Raw genomic sequence first — 17386 nt, 5'->3', positions numbered from 1 at the left:
GATTATAACTCCTAGTCATTTTGACATAATTTTCTAGATTCAGCAAAAAGTCAGCACCTCAGGAGAAAATGTCAGTTGGCTTTTCATCAGCCGATCACTCACAAAGTATCTCTACCACTCCTGCTGTCTCTAAAGTTGAAAACAGCAGGTCTGGGACAGGTTGCACATCCGGTGAACAGGTCAGCACCTCAGGCTAAATGTCAGTTGGCTTTTCACAGAATATCATTCAAAGTTAGAGACCAGCAGGTGCGGGTTGAGAGAGTCGAAAACAGCAGGTCAGGGACAGGTCAGCAGGTCTGGGACAGGTTAGCAGGTCTGGGACAGGTAGCAGTTCTGGGACAGGTAGCAGGTCTGGGACAGGTAGCAGATCCGGGACAGGTAGCAGGTCTGGGACAGGTAGCAGGTCTGGGACAGGTAGCAGGTCTGGGACAGGTAGCAGGTCCGGGACAGGTAGCAGGTCTGGGACAGGTAGCAGGTCCGGGACAGGTAGAATGTCCGGTGAACACGTCAGGGTTCCATAGCCGCAGGTACAACAGTTGAAACTGGAGCAGCAGCACGGCCAGGTGGACTGGGGACAGCAAGGAGTCATCATGCCAGGTAGTCCTGAGGCATGGTCCCAGGGCTCAGGTCCTCCGGGAGGGGAGGGAGAGGGAGAGAATTAGAGAGAGCACACTTAAATTCACACAGGACACCCGATAAGACAGGAGAAATACTCCAGATATAACGGACTGACCCTACCCCCCTGACCCAAACTATTGCAGCATAAATATTGGAGGCTGAGACAGGAGGGGTCGGCTGACACTGTGACCCCATCCGATGATACCCCCGGACAGGGCCAAACAGGAAGGATATAACCCCACCCACTTTGCCAAAGCACAGCCCCCACACCACTAGAGGGATATCTTCAACCACCAACTTACTACCCTGAGACAAGGCCGAGTATAGCCCATGAAGATCTCCCCCACGGAATAAACCCGAGGGGGGTGGGGCCAACCCAGACAGGAAGATCATGTCAGTGACTCAACCCACTCAAGTGACGCACCCCTCCTAGGGACGGCATGGTAGAGCACCAGTAAGCCAGTGACTCAGCCCTCCTAGTTACAGCATGGAAGAGCACCAGTAAGCCAGTGACACACCCCTCCTAGGGACGGCATGGAAGAGCACCAGTAAGCCAGTGACTCACCCCTCCTAGGGACGGCATGGAAGAGCACCAGTAAGCCAGTTACTCACCCCTCCTAGGGACGGCATGGTAGAGCACCAGTAAGCCAGTGACTCACCCCTCCTAGGGACGGCATGGTAGAGCACCAGTAAGCCAGTGACTCACCCCCTAGGGACGGCATGGAAGAGCACCAGTAAGCCAGTGACTCACCCCTCCTAGGGACGGCATGGAAGAGCACCAGTAAGCCAGTTACTCACCCCTCCTAGGGACGGCATGGAAGAGCACCAGTAAGCCAGTTACTCACCCCTCCTAGGGACGGCATGGAAGAGCACCAGTAAGCCAGTGACTCACCCCTCCTAGGGACGGCATGGTAGAGCACCAGTAAGCCAGTGACTCACCCCTCCTAGGGACAGCATGGTAGAGCACCAGTAAGCCAGTGACTCACCCCTCCTAGGGAACACGGCATGGAAGAGCACCAGTAAGCCAGTGACTCACCCCTCCTAGGGACGGCATGGAAGAGCACCAGTAAGCCAGTTACTCACCCCTCCTAGGGACGGCATGGTAGAGCACCAGTAATGTTCCAGGACTCACCCTCCTAGGGATTTTGGCATGGAAGAGCACCAGTAAGCCAGTTACTCAGCCGTTCCAGGCAGAGACCTCAAGAGTGGTTCATGTCCAGTGCCTTTCCATTCATAAATCAACATTCATAATGTTCCAGGACTAATTCTATTAGCATTTTGGCATGATTCTAGATTCAGAACATAAAACAACATTCATAATGTTCCAGGACTAATGCCATTAGCATTTTGTCATGATTCTAGATTCAGAACATAAAACAACATTCATAATGTTCCAGGACTAATTCTATTAGCATTTTGTCATGATTCTAGATTCAGAACATAAAACAACATTCATAATGTTCCAGGACTAATTCTATTAGCATTTTGTCATGATTCTGGATTCAGAATATAAAATGTTGATAATGGTCCAGGCGATTAATAAATTATAACTGATCTGAATTAGTAACTGAATCTAGTGGTGTAATTATTGATTATAGGTGATTAATAACTGATATTATGTCTCTACTCCACAGATCTGACAGGTGAATCTAGTGGTGTAATTATTGATTATAGGTGATTAATAACTGATATTCTGTCTCTACTCCACAGATCTGACAGGTGAATCTAGTGGTGTAATTATTGATTATAGGTGATTAATAACTGATATCCTGTCTCCTCTACTCCACAGATCTTACAGGTGAATCTAGTGGTGTAATTATTGATTATAGGTGATTAATAACTGATATCCTGTCTCCTCTACTCCACAGATCTGACAGGTGAATCTAGTGGTGTAATTATTGATTATAGGTGATTAATAACTGATATCCTGTCTCTACTCCACAGATCTGACAGGTGAATCTAGTGGTGTAATTATTGATGATAGGTGATTAATAACTAATATCCTGTCTCCTCTACTCCACAGATCTTACAGGTGAATCTAGTGATGTCCATGTTGCTGTATGTGTTGTTCCTAGCGTACCTCTACGGTATCCAGGCAACGCACATGGAGCGCCAGCAGCCCCCGCCCACCCAGGACCCCATCAACTCCCTCATCATCCAGCTGCTGCAGGCGGACCTGACCCGCGGCCGGGGGAGGCAGGGTGAGGGCCAGGACAGGCAGGCCCAGGACACATTGCCACCGTTGGGCCTGCTCGCCATTGACACCCCTCTGGACGACAGTAGATTCCTGGAGAGGCGCAGCTCGCTGTACCAGCCCAGGTCGTCTGACCTGCTGGAGCAGCAGAAACACTACAACTCTCCCCGGGTCCTGCTGAGTGAGCGGGCGCCCCTGCAGCCTCCTCCGCTCTACTCTATAGATGACTACGTGGGCAGCTCTGACAGAACCAACAAGACCCGCAGGAAGAGATACGCAGAACACAAGAGTTACCGCGGGGAGTACTCCGTCTGTGACAGCCAATCACAGTGGGTGACAGACAAGACGAATGCGGTGGACATCAGGGGTCGTCAGGTCACCGTCCTGGATCAGATAAAGATGGGAACCGCCGAAAGCAACTTTGTTAAGCAGTACTTCTATGAGACCAAGTGTCGGACTGCCAAACCTTTTAAGAGCGGCTGTCGCGGCATCGATGACAAACACTGGAATTCGCAGTGTAAGACCTCTCAGACATACGTCCGAGCTCTGACCCAGGACCGGACCTCTGTGGGCTGGCGCTGGATACGGATAGACACTTCCTGTGTCTGTGCGTTGTCACGGAAACACCGCAGGACGTAAACACACAACCCGACCATAGACATTATGGAATATATTTCCTTATTGTGAAGGGGGGGCTGTACATATAAATTATTATTTAAGTTATGTGAAATACATGTAGTTTCTACATGGTTATATATGATATATAAATATATTTGTTATTTATTGAAGTCATCATCAAAGGAAAAAAAATATATAAAAAAATAAACCAAGAACTCCTAACATGCGGCTCCACAGCCACCACACAGCCTAGCATCTTCAGACTCAGACCATGGGGCTGGACAGTACAGCCTAGCATGGAGAGACTCTACCATGGGGCTGGACAGTACAGCCTAGCATCTTCAGACTCAGACCATGGATCTGGACAGTACAGCCTAGCATCTTTAGACTCAGACCATGGATCTGGACAGTACAGCCTAGCATCTTTAGACTCAGACCATGGGGCTGGACAGTACAGCCTAGCATCTTCAGACTCAGACCATGGATCTGGACAGTACAGCCTAGCATGGAGAGACACTACCATGGGGCTGGACAGTACAGCCTAGTGTGGAGAGACTCTACCATTGGGCTGGACAGTACAGCCTAGCATCTTCAGACTCAGACCATGGATCTGGACAGTACAGCCTAGCATGGAGAGACTCTCCCATTGCGCTGGACAGTACAGCCTAGCATGGAGAGACTCTACCATGGGGCTGGACAGTACAGCCTAGCATGGAGAGACTCTACCATTGCGCTGGACAGTACAGCCTAGCATGGAGAGACTCTACCATTGGGCTGGACAGTACAGCCTAGTGTGGAGAGACTCTACCATTGGGCTGGACAGTACAGCCTAGCATGGAGAGACTCTACCATTGTGCTGGACAGTACAGCCTAGCATGGAGAGACTCTACCATGGGGCTGGACAGTACAGCCTAGTATGGAGAGACTCTACCATTGGGCTGGACAGTACAGCCTAGTATGGAGAGACTCTACCATTGGGCTGGACAGTACAGCCTAGCATCTTCAGACTCAGACCATGGATCTGGACAGTACAGCCTAGCATGGAGAGACTCTACCATTGCGCTGGACAGTACAGCCTAGCGTGGAGAGACTCTACCATTGGGCTGGACAGTACAGCCTAGTGTGGAGAGACTCTACCATTGGGCTGGACAGTACAGCCTAGCATGGAGAGACTCTACCATTGCGCTGGACAGTACAGCCTAGCATGGAGAGACTCTACCATTGGGCTGGACAGTACAGCCTAGCGTGGAGAGACTACCATTGGGCTGGACAGTACAGCCTAGTGTAGAGAGACTACCATGGGGCTGGACAGTACAGCCTAGTATGAAGAGACTCTACCATTGGGCTGGACAGTACAGCCTAGCATGGAGAGACTCTACCATTGGGCTGGACAGTACAGCCTAGTGTGGAGAGACTACCATGGGGCTGGACAGTACAGCCTAGCATGGAGAGACTCTACCATTGGGCTGGACAGTACAGCCTAGCATGGAGAGACTCTACCATGGGGCTGGACAGTACAGCCTAGTGTGGAGAGACTACCATGGGGCTGGACAGTACAGCCTAGCATGGAGAGACTCTACCATTGGGCTGGACAGTACAGCCTAGCATGGAGAGACTCTACCATTGGGCTGGACAGTACAGCCTAGTGTGGAGAGACTACCATTGGGCTGGACAGTACAGCCTAGTGTGGAGAGACTACCATGGGGCTGGACAGTACAGCCTAGCATGGAGAGACTACCATTGGGCTGGACAGTACAGCCTAGTGTGGAGAGACTACCATGGGGCTGGACAGTACAGCCTAGCATGGAGAGACTACCATTGGGCTGGACAGTACAGCCTAGTGTGGAGAGACTACCATGGGGCTGGACAGTACAGCCTAGCATGGAGAGACTACCATTGGGCTGGACAGTACAGCCTAGTGTGGAGAGACTACCATGGGGCTGGACAGTACAGCCTAGCATGGAGAGACTACCATTGGGCTGGACAGTACAGCCTAGTGTGGAGAGACTACCATGGGGCTGGACAGTACAGCCTAGCATGGAGAGACTCTACCATGGGGCTGGACAGTACAGCCTAGTGTGGAGAGACTCTACCATGGGGCTGGACAGTACAGCCTAGCATGGAGAGACTCTACCATTGGGCTGGACAGTACAGCCTAGTGTGGAGAGACTACCATGGGGCTGGACAGTACAGCCTAGCATGAAGAGACTCTACCATTGGGCTGGACAGTACAGCCTAGCATGGAGAGACTACCATGGGGCTGGACAGTACAGCCTAGCATGGAGAGACTCTACCATTGGGCTGGACAGTACAGCCTAGTGTGGAGAGACTCTACCATGGGGCTGGACAGTACAGCCTAGTATGGAGAGACTCTACCATGGGGCTGGACAGTACAGCCTAGTGTGGAGAGACTCTACCATTGGGCTGGACAGTACAGCCTAGCATGGAGAGACAACGTGCCTTGTTGATATACCTAGGGCAGCAGATGAAAAAGAAGATCACTAGGGGATATGACATCACCAGGTGTGAAGTAGGGGATCTACACTGTCATTCAGCTCATTCTATGACATCACTGCTCTGACTGTTGAAAACAGAAATCTGGTCCAAATGTTATTGTGGACTAAATATGTATTGTCTGGCTGTATGGACAAACTACTGTCTGGCTGTATGGACAAACCACTGTCTGGCTGTATGGACAAACTACTGTCTGGCTGTATGGACAAACCACTGTCTGGCTGTATGGACAAACTACTGTCTGGCTGTATGGACAAACTACTGTCTGGCTGTATGGACAAACCACTGTCTGGCTGTATGGACAAACCACTGTCTGGCTGTATGGACAAACTACTGTCTGGCTGTATGGACAAACTACTGTCTGGCTGTATGGACAAACCACTGTCTGGCTGTATGGACAAACTACTGTCTGGCTGTATGGACAAACCACTGTCTGGCTGTATGGACAAACCACTGTCTGGCTGTATGGACAAACCACTGTCTGGATGAATGGACAAACCACGAACATGTACGGGTATTTGACAGACCTGCTGACAGACGACAGACCTGCTGACATACGACAGACCAGACATGTTTGGGTTTTCCATGATGTAGTAACTAAAGGTTTTGCTGTATCATCCAGGCTCAATACATGAGGTCTGATATGGTACTTTGGTACCAGGCCTCTGGCCTGGAAGAGTTGTGGCTGTAGGGAGGCTGGGCAGTATGTATAGAGCACATGGAGCAGGTCTGTCTGGCCTCATTAGGTCATGTTCCGCTAATGTTATCAGGACCAAAGCCTCTCAGCCCCCTCCTCTCCCTGTTAATCTGGTCCTGTCTGACCGTCTCCAACCTCTAACCCGAAACCCAACGTCTAATCCTAAAGCTACCTCCACTCTCTAAGCCTAAAGCCACCTCCACTCTCTAAGACTAAAGCTACCTCCACTCTCTAAGCCTAAAGCCACCTCCACTCTCTAAGCCTAAAGCCACCTCCACTCTCTAAGCCTAAAGCCACCTCCACTCTCTAAGCCTAAAGCCACCTCCACTCTCTAAGCCTAAAGCCACCTCCACTCTCTAAGCCTAAAGCTACCTCCACTCTCTAAGCTTAAAGCCACCTCCACTCTCTAAGCCTAGAGCCACCTCCACTCTCTAAGCCTAAAGCCACCTCCACTCTCTAAGCCTAAAGCCACCTCCACTCTCTAAGCTTAAAGCCAACTTCTAACCCTGGTGAATGCTCACCTCTATGTTTGGTGATACCCCGCCCTGAGAACAGTGGAACAGTATGATAGACCCTGGTAGAACCTCAGAACCTGGTAGAATCTAGTAGAACCCGAGTGAACCCGGTAGAACCTGATAGAGCTCTGTGATGTCGAGGACAAGCAGCAGGTAGGTTGAGGTGTTGAGGCAGGTTAGCAGGTAGGTAGCAGGTATCAGGCTCACATCAGACTGTGCCATAGCTAATGACATGGTGTCTTAGGGAGTGGAAAGCTGCCTAACGTTATGTTCATATGTGCAGAGCTAGGATTGAAACCCCTAAGCTACCCTGTAAGATGCTTTACGACAGGCTTCAGATCACTCTCTGTCGGGTGGGCTTTTACCTAAATCATGCATTGATGTCATTTGGAAGTCTGGAGGACAGAGTTGTGTGTTGCGTAAGACCTCAGACTTCCTGTTGGGTACGAGGTCAGACAGCAATGCCAGAGAGCTATTCATAAGACTTCCAGGTCAGAGGTTAGAGTTTAGAGGTCAGTTGGCTCCGGCTCAGACACTAAATCTGACACCTGTCTATCAAACTAACCCTACCAAACAAACAACCCAGACCCCTAACCCTACCTAACCCTGACCCCCAACCCTACCTCAGTAACCCTACCTAACCCTGACCCCTAACCCTACCTAACCCTGACCCCTAACACTACCTCAGTAACCCTACCTAACCCTGACCCCTAACCCTACCTCAGTAACCCTACATAACCCCGACCCCTAACACTACCTCAGGGTCAGAGAACACTGAGAAGACCTGTCAACCTCAATGTATTGGGAGGAACCTCCACACAACCATCACAGAACATAATTTACTTTGAATTTTTACCCCTTTTTCTCCCCAGTTACGTGGTATCCAACTGATAGTTACAGTCTTGTCCCATCGCTGCAACTCCCTTACGGACTCGCGGCGACGGACTCGAGGCGAAGGTCGAGAGCCGTGCGTCCTCCGAAATACAACCCAGCCAAGCCGCACCAGGATCTCTAGTGGCACAGCCTTAGACCACCACTCGGGAGGCCCCTCATAACATCCATACAACCATCACTGAACATTCATTCAACCATCTCCTAACATTCATACAACCTCATAACATCCATACAACCTTCTCATAACATTCATACAACCTTCTCATAACATCCATACAACCATCACAGAACAACCATACAACCATCACAGAACAACCATACAACCATCACAGAACAACCATGCAACCATCACAGAACATTTACACAAATTGTAAAATTCCATCCCCCAGGCCACATAGAGACAGCTAAACCAGACCAACTCAGGCAGCCAACACAGAGTTAACAAAGGTACTAAAACGTTGATGCAGGGAGGGGGATTGACAGGCTGACAAAGTAAGGAATGAGAGTTTAAACCAGAGGTTATATTTAAGAAGGAGTTTCATAGATTCTCCAACTCCAGTAGGATTATACAGCTATACGATGTTGATACGGGCACCACTAGAAACCATCTGACCCAAATATAGACCTTTAACAACCTGACCATGGAGCTCCTTTACACCAGCAGAGGGGAGGAGGGGAGAGGAAGGGGAGATTCAGACAACAGGGAAATATCAGAAGGGTGGAACCACTGGCCTATATTATGGAACAGAGAAGGGATTATAAGAAGCTGACTGACAGCAGAGACGCGGGGGTGGAAACAGATGGGGTTAGAACCAATGACCTATAGGGTAGAACAAAGAGGGGGTTAGAACCAATTCCCTATAGGGTGGAACAGAGAGGGGGTTAGAACCAATGACCTATATTATGGAACAGAGAAGGGATTATAAGAAGATATAAGAGACCAGGGGGTGGAAACAGATGGGGTTAGAACCAATGACCTATAGAGCGGAACAGAGAGGGGGTTAGAACCAATGACCTATAGAGCGGAACAGAGAGGGGTTAGAACCAATTCCCTATAGGGTGGAACAGAGAGGGGGTTAGAACCAATGACCTATAGAGCGGAACAAAGAGGGGGTTAGAACCAATGACCTATAGAGTGGAACAGAGAGGGGGTTAGAACCAATGACCTATAGAGTGGAACAGAGAGGGGGTTAGAACCAATGACCTATAGAGCGGAACAGAGAGTGGGTTAGAACCAATGACCTATAGAGTGGAACAGAGAGGGAGTTAGAACCAATGACCTATATTATGGAACAGAGAAGGGATTATAAGAAGATATAAGAGACCAGGGGGTGGAAACAGATGGGGTTAGAACCAATGACCTATAGAGCGGAACAGAGAGGGGGTTAGAACCAATGACCTATAAAGCGGAACAGAGAGGGGGTTAGAACCAATGACCTATAGAGCGGAACAGAGAGGGGGTTAGAACCAATGACCTATAGAGCGGAACAAAGAGGGGGTTAGAACCAATGACCTATAGAGTGGAACAGAGAGGGGGTTAGAACCAATGACCTATAGAGTGGAACAGAGAGGGGGTTAGAACCAATGACCTATAGAGCGGAACAGAGAGGGGGTTAGAACCAATGACCTATAGAGCGGAACAGAGAGGGGGTTAGAACCAATGACCTATAGAGCAGAACAGAGAGTGGGTTAGAACCAATGACCTATAGAGTGGAAACAGATGGGGTTAGAACCAATTACCTATAGGGTGGAAAAGAGAGGGGGTTAGAACCACTGGCCTATATTATGGAACAGAGGGGGTTAGAACCACTGGCCTATATTATGGAACAGAGAGGGGGTTAGAACCACTGGCCTATATTATGGAACAGAGAGGGGGTTAGAACCACTGGCCTATATTATGGAACAGAGAGGGGGTTAGAACCACTGGCCTATATTATGGAACAGAGGGGGTTAGAACCACTGGCCTATATTATGGAACAGAGAAGGGATTATAAGAAGCTGACTGACAGCAGAGACCCGGGGGTGGAAACAGATGGGGGTAGAACAAAGAGGGGGTTAGAACCAATTCCCTATAGGGTGGAAAAGAGAGGGGGTTAGAACCAATTCCTTATAGGGTGGAAAAGAGAGGGGGTTAGAACCAATGACCTATAGAGTGGAACAGAGAGTGGGTTAGAACCAATGACCTATAGAGCGGAACAGAGAGGGGGTTAGAACCAATGACCTATAGAGCGGAACAGAGAGGGGGTTAGAACCAATGACCTATAGAGCGGAACAGAGAGGGGGTTAGAACCAATGACCTATAGAGCGGAACAGAGAGTGGGTTAGAACCAATGACCTATAGAGTGGAACAGAGAGTGGGTTAGAACCAATGACCTATAGAGTGGAACAGAGAGGGGGTTAGAACCAATGACCTATAGAGCGGAACAGAGAGGGGGTTAGAACCAATTACCTATAGAGCGGAACAGAGAGGGGGTTAGAACCAATGACCTATAGAGTGGAACAGAGAGTGGGTTAGAACCAATGACCTATAGAGTGGAACAGAGAGTGGGTTAGAACCAATGACCTATAGAGTGGAACAGAGAGTGGGTTAGAACCAATGACCTATAGAGTGGAACAGAGAGTGGGTTAGAACCAATGACCTATCGAGTGGAACAGAGAGGGGGTTAGAACCAATGACCTATAGAGTGGAACAGAGAGGGGGTTAGAACCAATGACCTATAGAGTGGAACAGAGAGGGGGTTAGAACCAATGACCTATAGAGTGGAACAGAGAGGGGGTTAGAACCAATGACCTATAGAGCGGAACAGAGAGGGGGTTAGAACTAATGACCTATAGAGTGGAACAGAGAGGGGGTTAGAACCAATGACCTATAGAGCGGAACAGAGAGGGGGTTAGAACCAATGACCTATAGAGCGGAACAGAGATGGGGTTAGAACCAATGACCTATAGAGCGGAACAGAGAGGGGGTTAGAACCAATGACCTATAGAGTGGAACAGAGATGGGGTTAGAACCAATGACCTATAGAGCGGAACACTTTAATACCCACCGATACACTTTAATACCCACCGATACACTTTAATACCCACCGATACACTTTAATACCCACCGATACACTTTAATACCCACCGATACACTTTAATACCCACGATACACCTGGACAGGTCTGAAACTGTACCCACACACAGAGGATCTCCTACATCCATTGTTGACGCTGTAGTAGATTCTAGAACCCATTGGACATTCTGTCACATGGTTTCTGTTGGTTTGGAGGACATTGGAGTGCCCTGCTGTTACCGTGCCAACCCAATGTCACTCTGGCTGCTTCTAACCACTTGGTGTTCAGAGACGCATACAACCTCCTAGTGCTGAATCCAATGCATTTCCTGGACGAGGAATGTTGTTTTCTTCTTTAGAGTTCCCAGCTATTTAATGAGGAGAATGTGCCAAACATAGCACATTTAAGGACAGCTAAAGGATAGGTGACCCCGAGCCCCCCCCCCAGCCCCCCAGCCCCCCCCAGCCCCATGTAGGACTGAAGTCAACGTGACAAAACATGAGTTCTAGTGAAGAGTCTGTTGGATGGTAGGAGTTCTGTTAGCGACCTATTAGATGGCTGGTGTAAACTGACTATACTGCCTGTACTGTGTTCTGTCTGTCTTTTACTCTGTACTTCTGGATGTTTAGTTGTTTGGGTAAATCTCCGGTGCTGTCCTGACCTCCAGCCTGCTCCATCACAGTACAGTGTTCTGTTAAACACACTGAGAACTGACCCCAGAGCAGCGCTTAAAGACTCTGTCCTCTATTGATCTGACTCTACTGAGAACTGACCCCCAGAGCAGAGCTTACAGATGCTATCCCTTTGACTCTACCCTCGCCAACAGATCAGGACTCACAGCCCATCTGTCTGTCTGTCTGTCCGTCCGTTCATCTGTGTGGTGAAACATGAATAAACATGACTATGTTTTCTATAACTCAGTCTCTACCTGTGTGTGTTATTACTGAGTTACATCCTGTGGGTCTGTGACTGTCCAGCAGTAGGTTCCAATGACAGAGACAGAAAGAGGCAGGGAAAAGGAGAGAGAGAGAGGGAGGGAGGGAGAGAGAGAGGCTGCCAGAGAGGGAGGAAGAGAGAGAGAGAGGCTGCCAGAGAGGAAGGGAGAGAGAGAGGCTGCCAGAGAGGGAGGGAGGGAGAGAGAGAGAGAGGCTGCCAGAGAGGGAGGGAGAGAGAGAGGCTGCCAGAGAGGGAGGAAGGGAGAAAGAGAGAGAGAGGCTGCCAGAGAGGGAGTGAGAGAGAGAGAGAGAGGCTGCCAGAGAGGGAGGGAGGGAGGGAGAGAGAGAGGCTGCCAGAGAGGGAGGGAGGGAGAGAGAGAGAGGCAGGGAGGGAGAGAGAGAGAGAGAGAGGCTGCCAGAGAGGGAGGGAGGGAGAGAGAGAGGCTGTCAGAGAGGGAGGGAGGGAGAGAGAGAGAGAGGCAGGGAGGGGAGAGAGAGAGAGAGAGGGAGGAAGGGTGAGAGAGAGAGGCAGGGAGGGAGAGAGAGAGAGAGGCAGGGAGGGAGAGAGAGGCTGGGAGGGAGAGAGAGAGAGAGGCGAGGGAGGTAGGGAGAGAGAGAGAGAGAGAGGCTGCCAGAGAGGGAGGAAGGGAGAGAGAGAGGCTGCCAGAGAGGGAGGAAGGGAGAGAGAGAGAGAGGCTGCCAGAGAGGGAGGAAGGGAGAGAGAGAGAGAGGCTGCCAGAGAGGGAGGAAGGGAGAGAGAGAGGATGGCATAGAGGGAGGAAGGGAGAGAGAGAGGATGCCAGAGAGGGAGGAAGGGAGAGAGAGAGGATGCCAGAGAGAGAGGAAGGGAGAGAGAGAGAAAGAGAGAGAGTGAGCGAGAGAGAGACAAAGAGAGGAAGTGAGTGAGAGCGAGCCAGAGGGAGAGCAAGAAAGAGAGGTGGTGAGAGGAGGAGGGAGAGAGAAAGAGAGAGGGGGATACAGTTGAAGTCAAGTTTACATACACCTTAGCCAAATACATTTGAACTCAGTTTTACACAATTCCTGACATTTAATCTTAGTAAAAATTTCCTGTCTTAGGTCAGTTACGATCACCACTTTATTTTAAGAATGTGAAATGTCAGAATAATAGTAGATAGAATTATTTATTTCAGCTTTGATTTCTTTCATCAGATTCCCAGTGGGTCAGAAGTTTACATACACTCAATTAGTATTTGGTAGTATTGCCTTTGAATTGTTTAACTTGGGTCAAACGTTTCAGGTAGCCTTCCACAAGCTTCCCACAATCTGTTGGGTGAATTTTGGCCCATTCCTCCTGACAGAGCTGGTGTAACTGAGTCAGGTTTGGAGGCCTCCTTGCTCGCAAACGCTTTTTCAGTTCTGCCCACACATCTTCTATGGGATTGAGGTCAGGGCTTTGTAATGGCCACTCCAATACCTTGACTTTGTTGTCCTTAAGTCATTTTGACACAACTTTGGAAGTATGCTTGGGGTCATTGTCCATCTGGAAGACCCATTTAAGACCAAGCTTTAACTTCCTGACTGATGTCTTGAGATGTTGCTTCAATATATCCACATCATTTTCTTTCCTCATGATCCCGTCTATTTTGTGAAGTGCACCAGTGTAACGGTTTTCTTCTGGGGAAAGAGAGGCGGACCAAAATGCAGCGTGGTTAGTTTTGTACATCTTTAATAAAGAGGTTAGTTTATCTTTAATAAAGATGAAAGTACAACAATCTACAAAACAAGAAACGTGAAAAAAACGAAACAGTCCTATCTGGTGCCACAAACACAAAGACAGGAACAATCACCCACAAAACCCAACACAAAACAGGCTACCTAAATATGGTTCCCAATCAGAGACAATGACTAACACCTGCCTCTGATTGAGAACCATATCAGGCCAAACATAGAAATAGACAAACCAGACACACAACATAGAATGCCCACCCAGCTCACGTCCTGACCAACACTAAAACAAGGAAAACACACAAGAACGATGGTCAGAACATGACAACCAGTCCCTCCTGCAGCAAAGCGCTGCCACCCCCGTGCTTCACGGTTGGGATGGTGTTCTTTGGCTTGCAGGCCTCCCCCTTTTTCCTCCAAACATAACGATGGTCATTATGGCCAAACAGTTCTATTTTTGTTTCATCAGACCAGAGGACATTTCTCCAAAAAGTACGATCTTTGTCTCCATGTGCAGTTGTAAAACCGTAGTCTGGCTTTTATATGGCCGTTTTGGAGCAGTGGCTTCTTCCTTGCTGAGCGGCCTTTCAGGTTATGTCGATATAGGACTCGTTTTACTGTGGATATAGATACTTTTGTACCTGTTTCCTCCAGCATCTTCACAAGGTCCTTTGCTGTTGTTCTGAGATTGATCTGCACTTTTCTCGAGGAGACAGAACGCGTCTCCTTCCTGAGCGGTATGACGGCTGCGTCATCCCATGGTGTTTATACTTGCTTACTATTGTTTGTACAGATGAACGTGGTACGTTCAGGCGTTTGGAAAGTGCTCCCAAGGATGAACCAGACTTGTGGAGGTCTACATTTTTTTATCTGAGGTCTTGGCTGATTTATTTTGATTTTCCCATGATGTCAAGCAAAGAGGCACTGGGTTTGAAGGTAGGCCTTGAAATACATCCACAGGTACACCTCCAATTGACTCAAATGATGTCCATTAGCCTATCAGAAGCTTCTAAAGCCATGACATCATTTTCTGGAATTTTCCAAGCTGTTTAAAGGCACAGTCAACTTAGTGAATGTAAACTTCTGACCCACTGGAATTGTGAAACAGTGAATTATAAGTGAAATAATCTGTCTGTAAACAATTGTTGGAAAAATTACTTGTGTCATGTACAAAGTAGATGTCCTAACAGACTTGCCGAAACTATAGTTTGTTAACAAGACATTTGTGGAGTGGTTGAAAAATGAGTTTTAATGACTCCAACCTAAGTGTATGTACTTCTGACTTCAACTGTAGGTAGAGAGGGAGGTAGAGAGAGGTAGAGAGGGAGGTAGAGAGAGGTAGAGAGGGAGGTAGAGAGAGAGGTAGAGAGGGAGGTAGAGAGAGAGGTAGAGAGGGAGGTAGAGAGGGAGGTAGAGAGGGAGGTAGAGAGAGAGGTAGAGAGGGAGGTAGAGAGAGAGGTAGAGAGAGAGGTAGAGGGGGAGGTAGAGAGGGAGATAGAGAGGGAGATAGAGAGGGAGATAGAGAGGGAGGCAGAGAGAGGTAGAGAGAGAGGTAGAGAGGGAGGTAGAGTGGGAGATAGAGAGGGAGGTAGAGAGAGGTAGAGAGAGAGGTAGAGAGAGAGAGGTAGAGAGGGAGATAGAGGGAGAGGTAGAGAGGGAGAGGGAGGTAGAGAGGGAGGTAGAGAGGGAGGTAGAGAGGGAGATAGAGGGAGGTAGAGAGAGAGGTAGATAGAGGGAGAGGTAGAGAGGGAGAGGGAGGTAGAGAGGGAGGTAGAGAAGGAGATAGAGGGAGGTAGAGAGGAGGTAGGTAGAGAGAGAGAGAGAGAGAGAGAGAGGTAGAGAGAGAGAGAGAGAGAGAGAGGTAGAGAGGGTGATACAGAGGTAGAGAGAGAGGCTGCAGCAGGACTCCATTACCCATCACCAGTCCCATTCTAGCCTGACCCAGCCCAACTCCTCCTTCCAGTCAGTATGTTAACCTAACCCAGCCACATCCCCTCTCACCTAGACCAACCCCAGGCTCTCTCCCCCAGCCTGACCCAGCCACATCCCCTCTCACCTAGACCAACCCCAGGCTCTCTCCCCCAGCCTGACCCAGCCACATCCCCTCTCACCTAGACCAACCCCAGGCTCTCTCCCCCAGCCTGACCCAGCCACATCCCCTCTCACCTAGACCAACCCCAGGCTCTCTCCCCCAGCCTGACCCAGCCACATCCCCTCTCACCTAGACCAACCCCAGGCTCTCTCCCCCAGCCTGACCCAGCCACATCCCCTCTCACCTAGACCAACCCCGGGCTCTCTCCCCAGCCTGACCCAGCCACATCCCCTCTCACCTAGACCAACCCCAGGCTCTCTCCCCCAGCCTGACCCAGCCACATCCCCTCTCACCTAGACCAACCCCAGGCTCTCTCCCCCAGCCTGACCCAGCCACATCCCCTCTCACCTAGACCAACCCCAGGCTCTCTCCCCAGCCTGACCCAGCCACATCCCCTCTCACCTAGACCAACCCCAGGCTCTCTCCCCCAGCCTGACCCAGCCACATCCCCTCTCACCTAGACCAACCCCGGGCTCTCTCCCCAGCCTGACCCAGCCACATCCCCTCTCACCTAGACCAACCCCAGGCTCTCTCCCCCAGCCTGACCCAGCCACATCCCCTCTCACCTAGACCAACCCCAGGCTCTCTCCCCCAGCCTGACCCAGCCACATCCCCTCTCACCTAGACCAACCCCAGGCTCTCTCCCCCAGCCTGACCCAGCCACATCCCCTCTCACCTAGACCAACCCCAGGCTCTCTCCCCCAGCCTGACCCAGCCCAACTCCTCCTCCCAGTCAGTATGTTAACCTAACCCAGCCACATCCCCTCTCACCTAGACCAACCCCAGGCTCTCTCCCCCAGCCTGACCCAGCCACATCCCCTCTCACCTAGACCAACCCCAGGCTCTCTCCCCAGCCTGACCCAGCCACATCCCCTCTCACCTAGACCAACCCCAGGCTCTCTCCCCCAGCCTGACCCAGCCACATCCCCTCTCACCTAGACCAACCCCAGGCTCTCTCCCCCAGCCTGACCCAGCCACATCCCCTCTCACCTAGACCAACCCCAGGCTCTCTCCCCCAGCCTGACCCAGCCACATCCCCTCTCATCTAGACCAACCCCAGGCTCTCTCCCCCAGCCTGACCCAGCCACATCCCCTCTCACCTAGACCAACCCCGGGCTCTCTCCCCCAGCCTGACCCAGCCACATCCCCTCTCACCTAGACCAACCCCAGGCTCTCTCCCCAGCCTGACCCAGCCACATCCCCTCTCACCTAGACCAACCCCAGGCTCTCTCCCCCAGCCTGACCCAGCCACATCCCCTCTCACCTAGACCAACCCCAGGCTCTCTCCCCCAGCCTGACCCAGCCACATCCCCTCTCACCTAGACCAACCCCAGGCTCTCTCCCCAGCCTGACCCAGCCACATCCCCTCTCACCTAGACCAACCCCAGGCTCTCTCCCCAGCCTGACCCAGCCCAACTCCTCCTCCCAGTCAGTATGTTAACCTAACCCAGCCACATCCCCTCTCACCTAGACCAACCCCAGGCTCTCTCCCCCAGCCTGACCCAGCCACATCCCCTCTCACCTAGACCAACCCCAGGCTCTCTCCCCCAGCCTGACCCAGCCACAT

At 50.5% G+C, this 17386-nt stretch overlaps 1 protein-coding gene across 1 annotated transcript; it reads left to right on the top strand.

Annotated features, from left to right (window-relative positions):
* The first annotated feature begins 2271 nt into the window (after positions 1-2271).
* ntf3 (neurotrophin 3) lies at positions 2272-4160 on the top strand. The gene has a single exon (XM_029652565.2). It carries the CDS (start codon positions 2663-2665, stop codon positions 3449-3451), a length of 789 nt encoding a protein of 262 aa, XP_029508425.1. The 5' UTR covers positions 2272-2662; the 3' UTR covers positions 3452-4160.
* The last annotated feature ends 13226 nt before the right edge of the window (positions 4161-17386 follow it).

Source organism: Oncorhynchus nerka, unplaced genomic scaffold (genome assembly GCF_034236695.1).
Source record: "Oncorhynchus nerka isolate Pitt River unplaced genomic scaffold, Oner_Uvic_2.0 unplaced_scaffold_885, whole genome shotgun sequence".
In the NCBI taxonomy this organism is placed as follows: Eukaryota; Metazoa; Chordata; class Actinopteri; order Salmoniformes; family Salmonidae; genus Oncorhynchus; species Oncorhynchus nerka.
This window is presented reverse-complemented; position numbering and strand designations above follow the sequence as displayed.

Excerpts from the sequence above, each read along its gene's own strand:
- ntf3 (XM_029652565.2), top strand. The coding sequence starts at position 2,663 with ATGTCCATGTTGCTGTATGTGTTGTTCCTAGCGTACCTCTACGGTATC.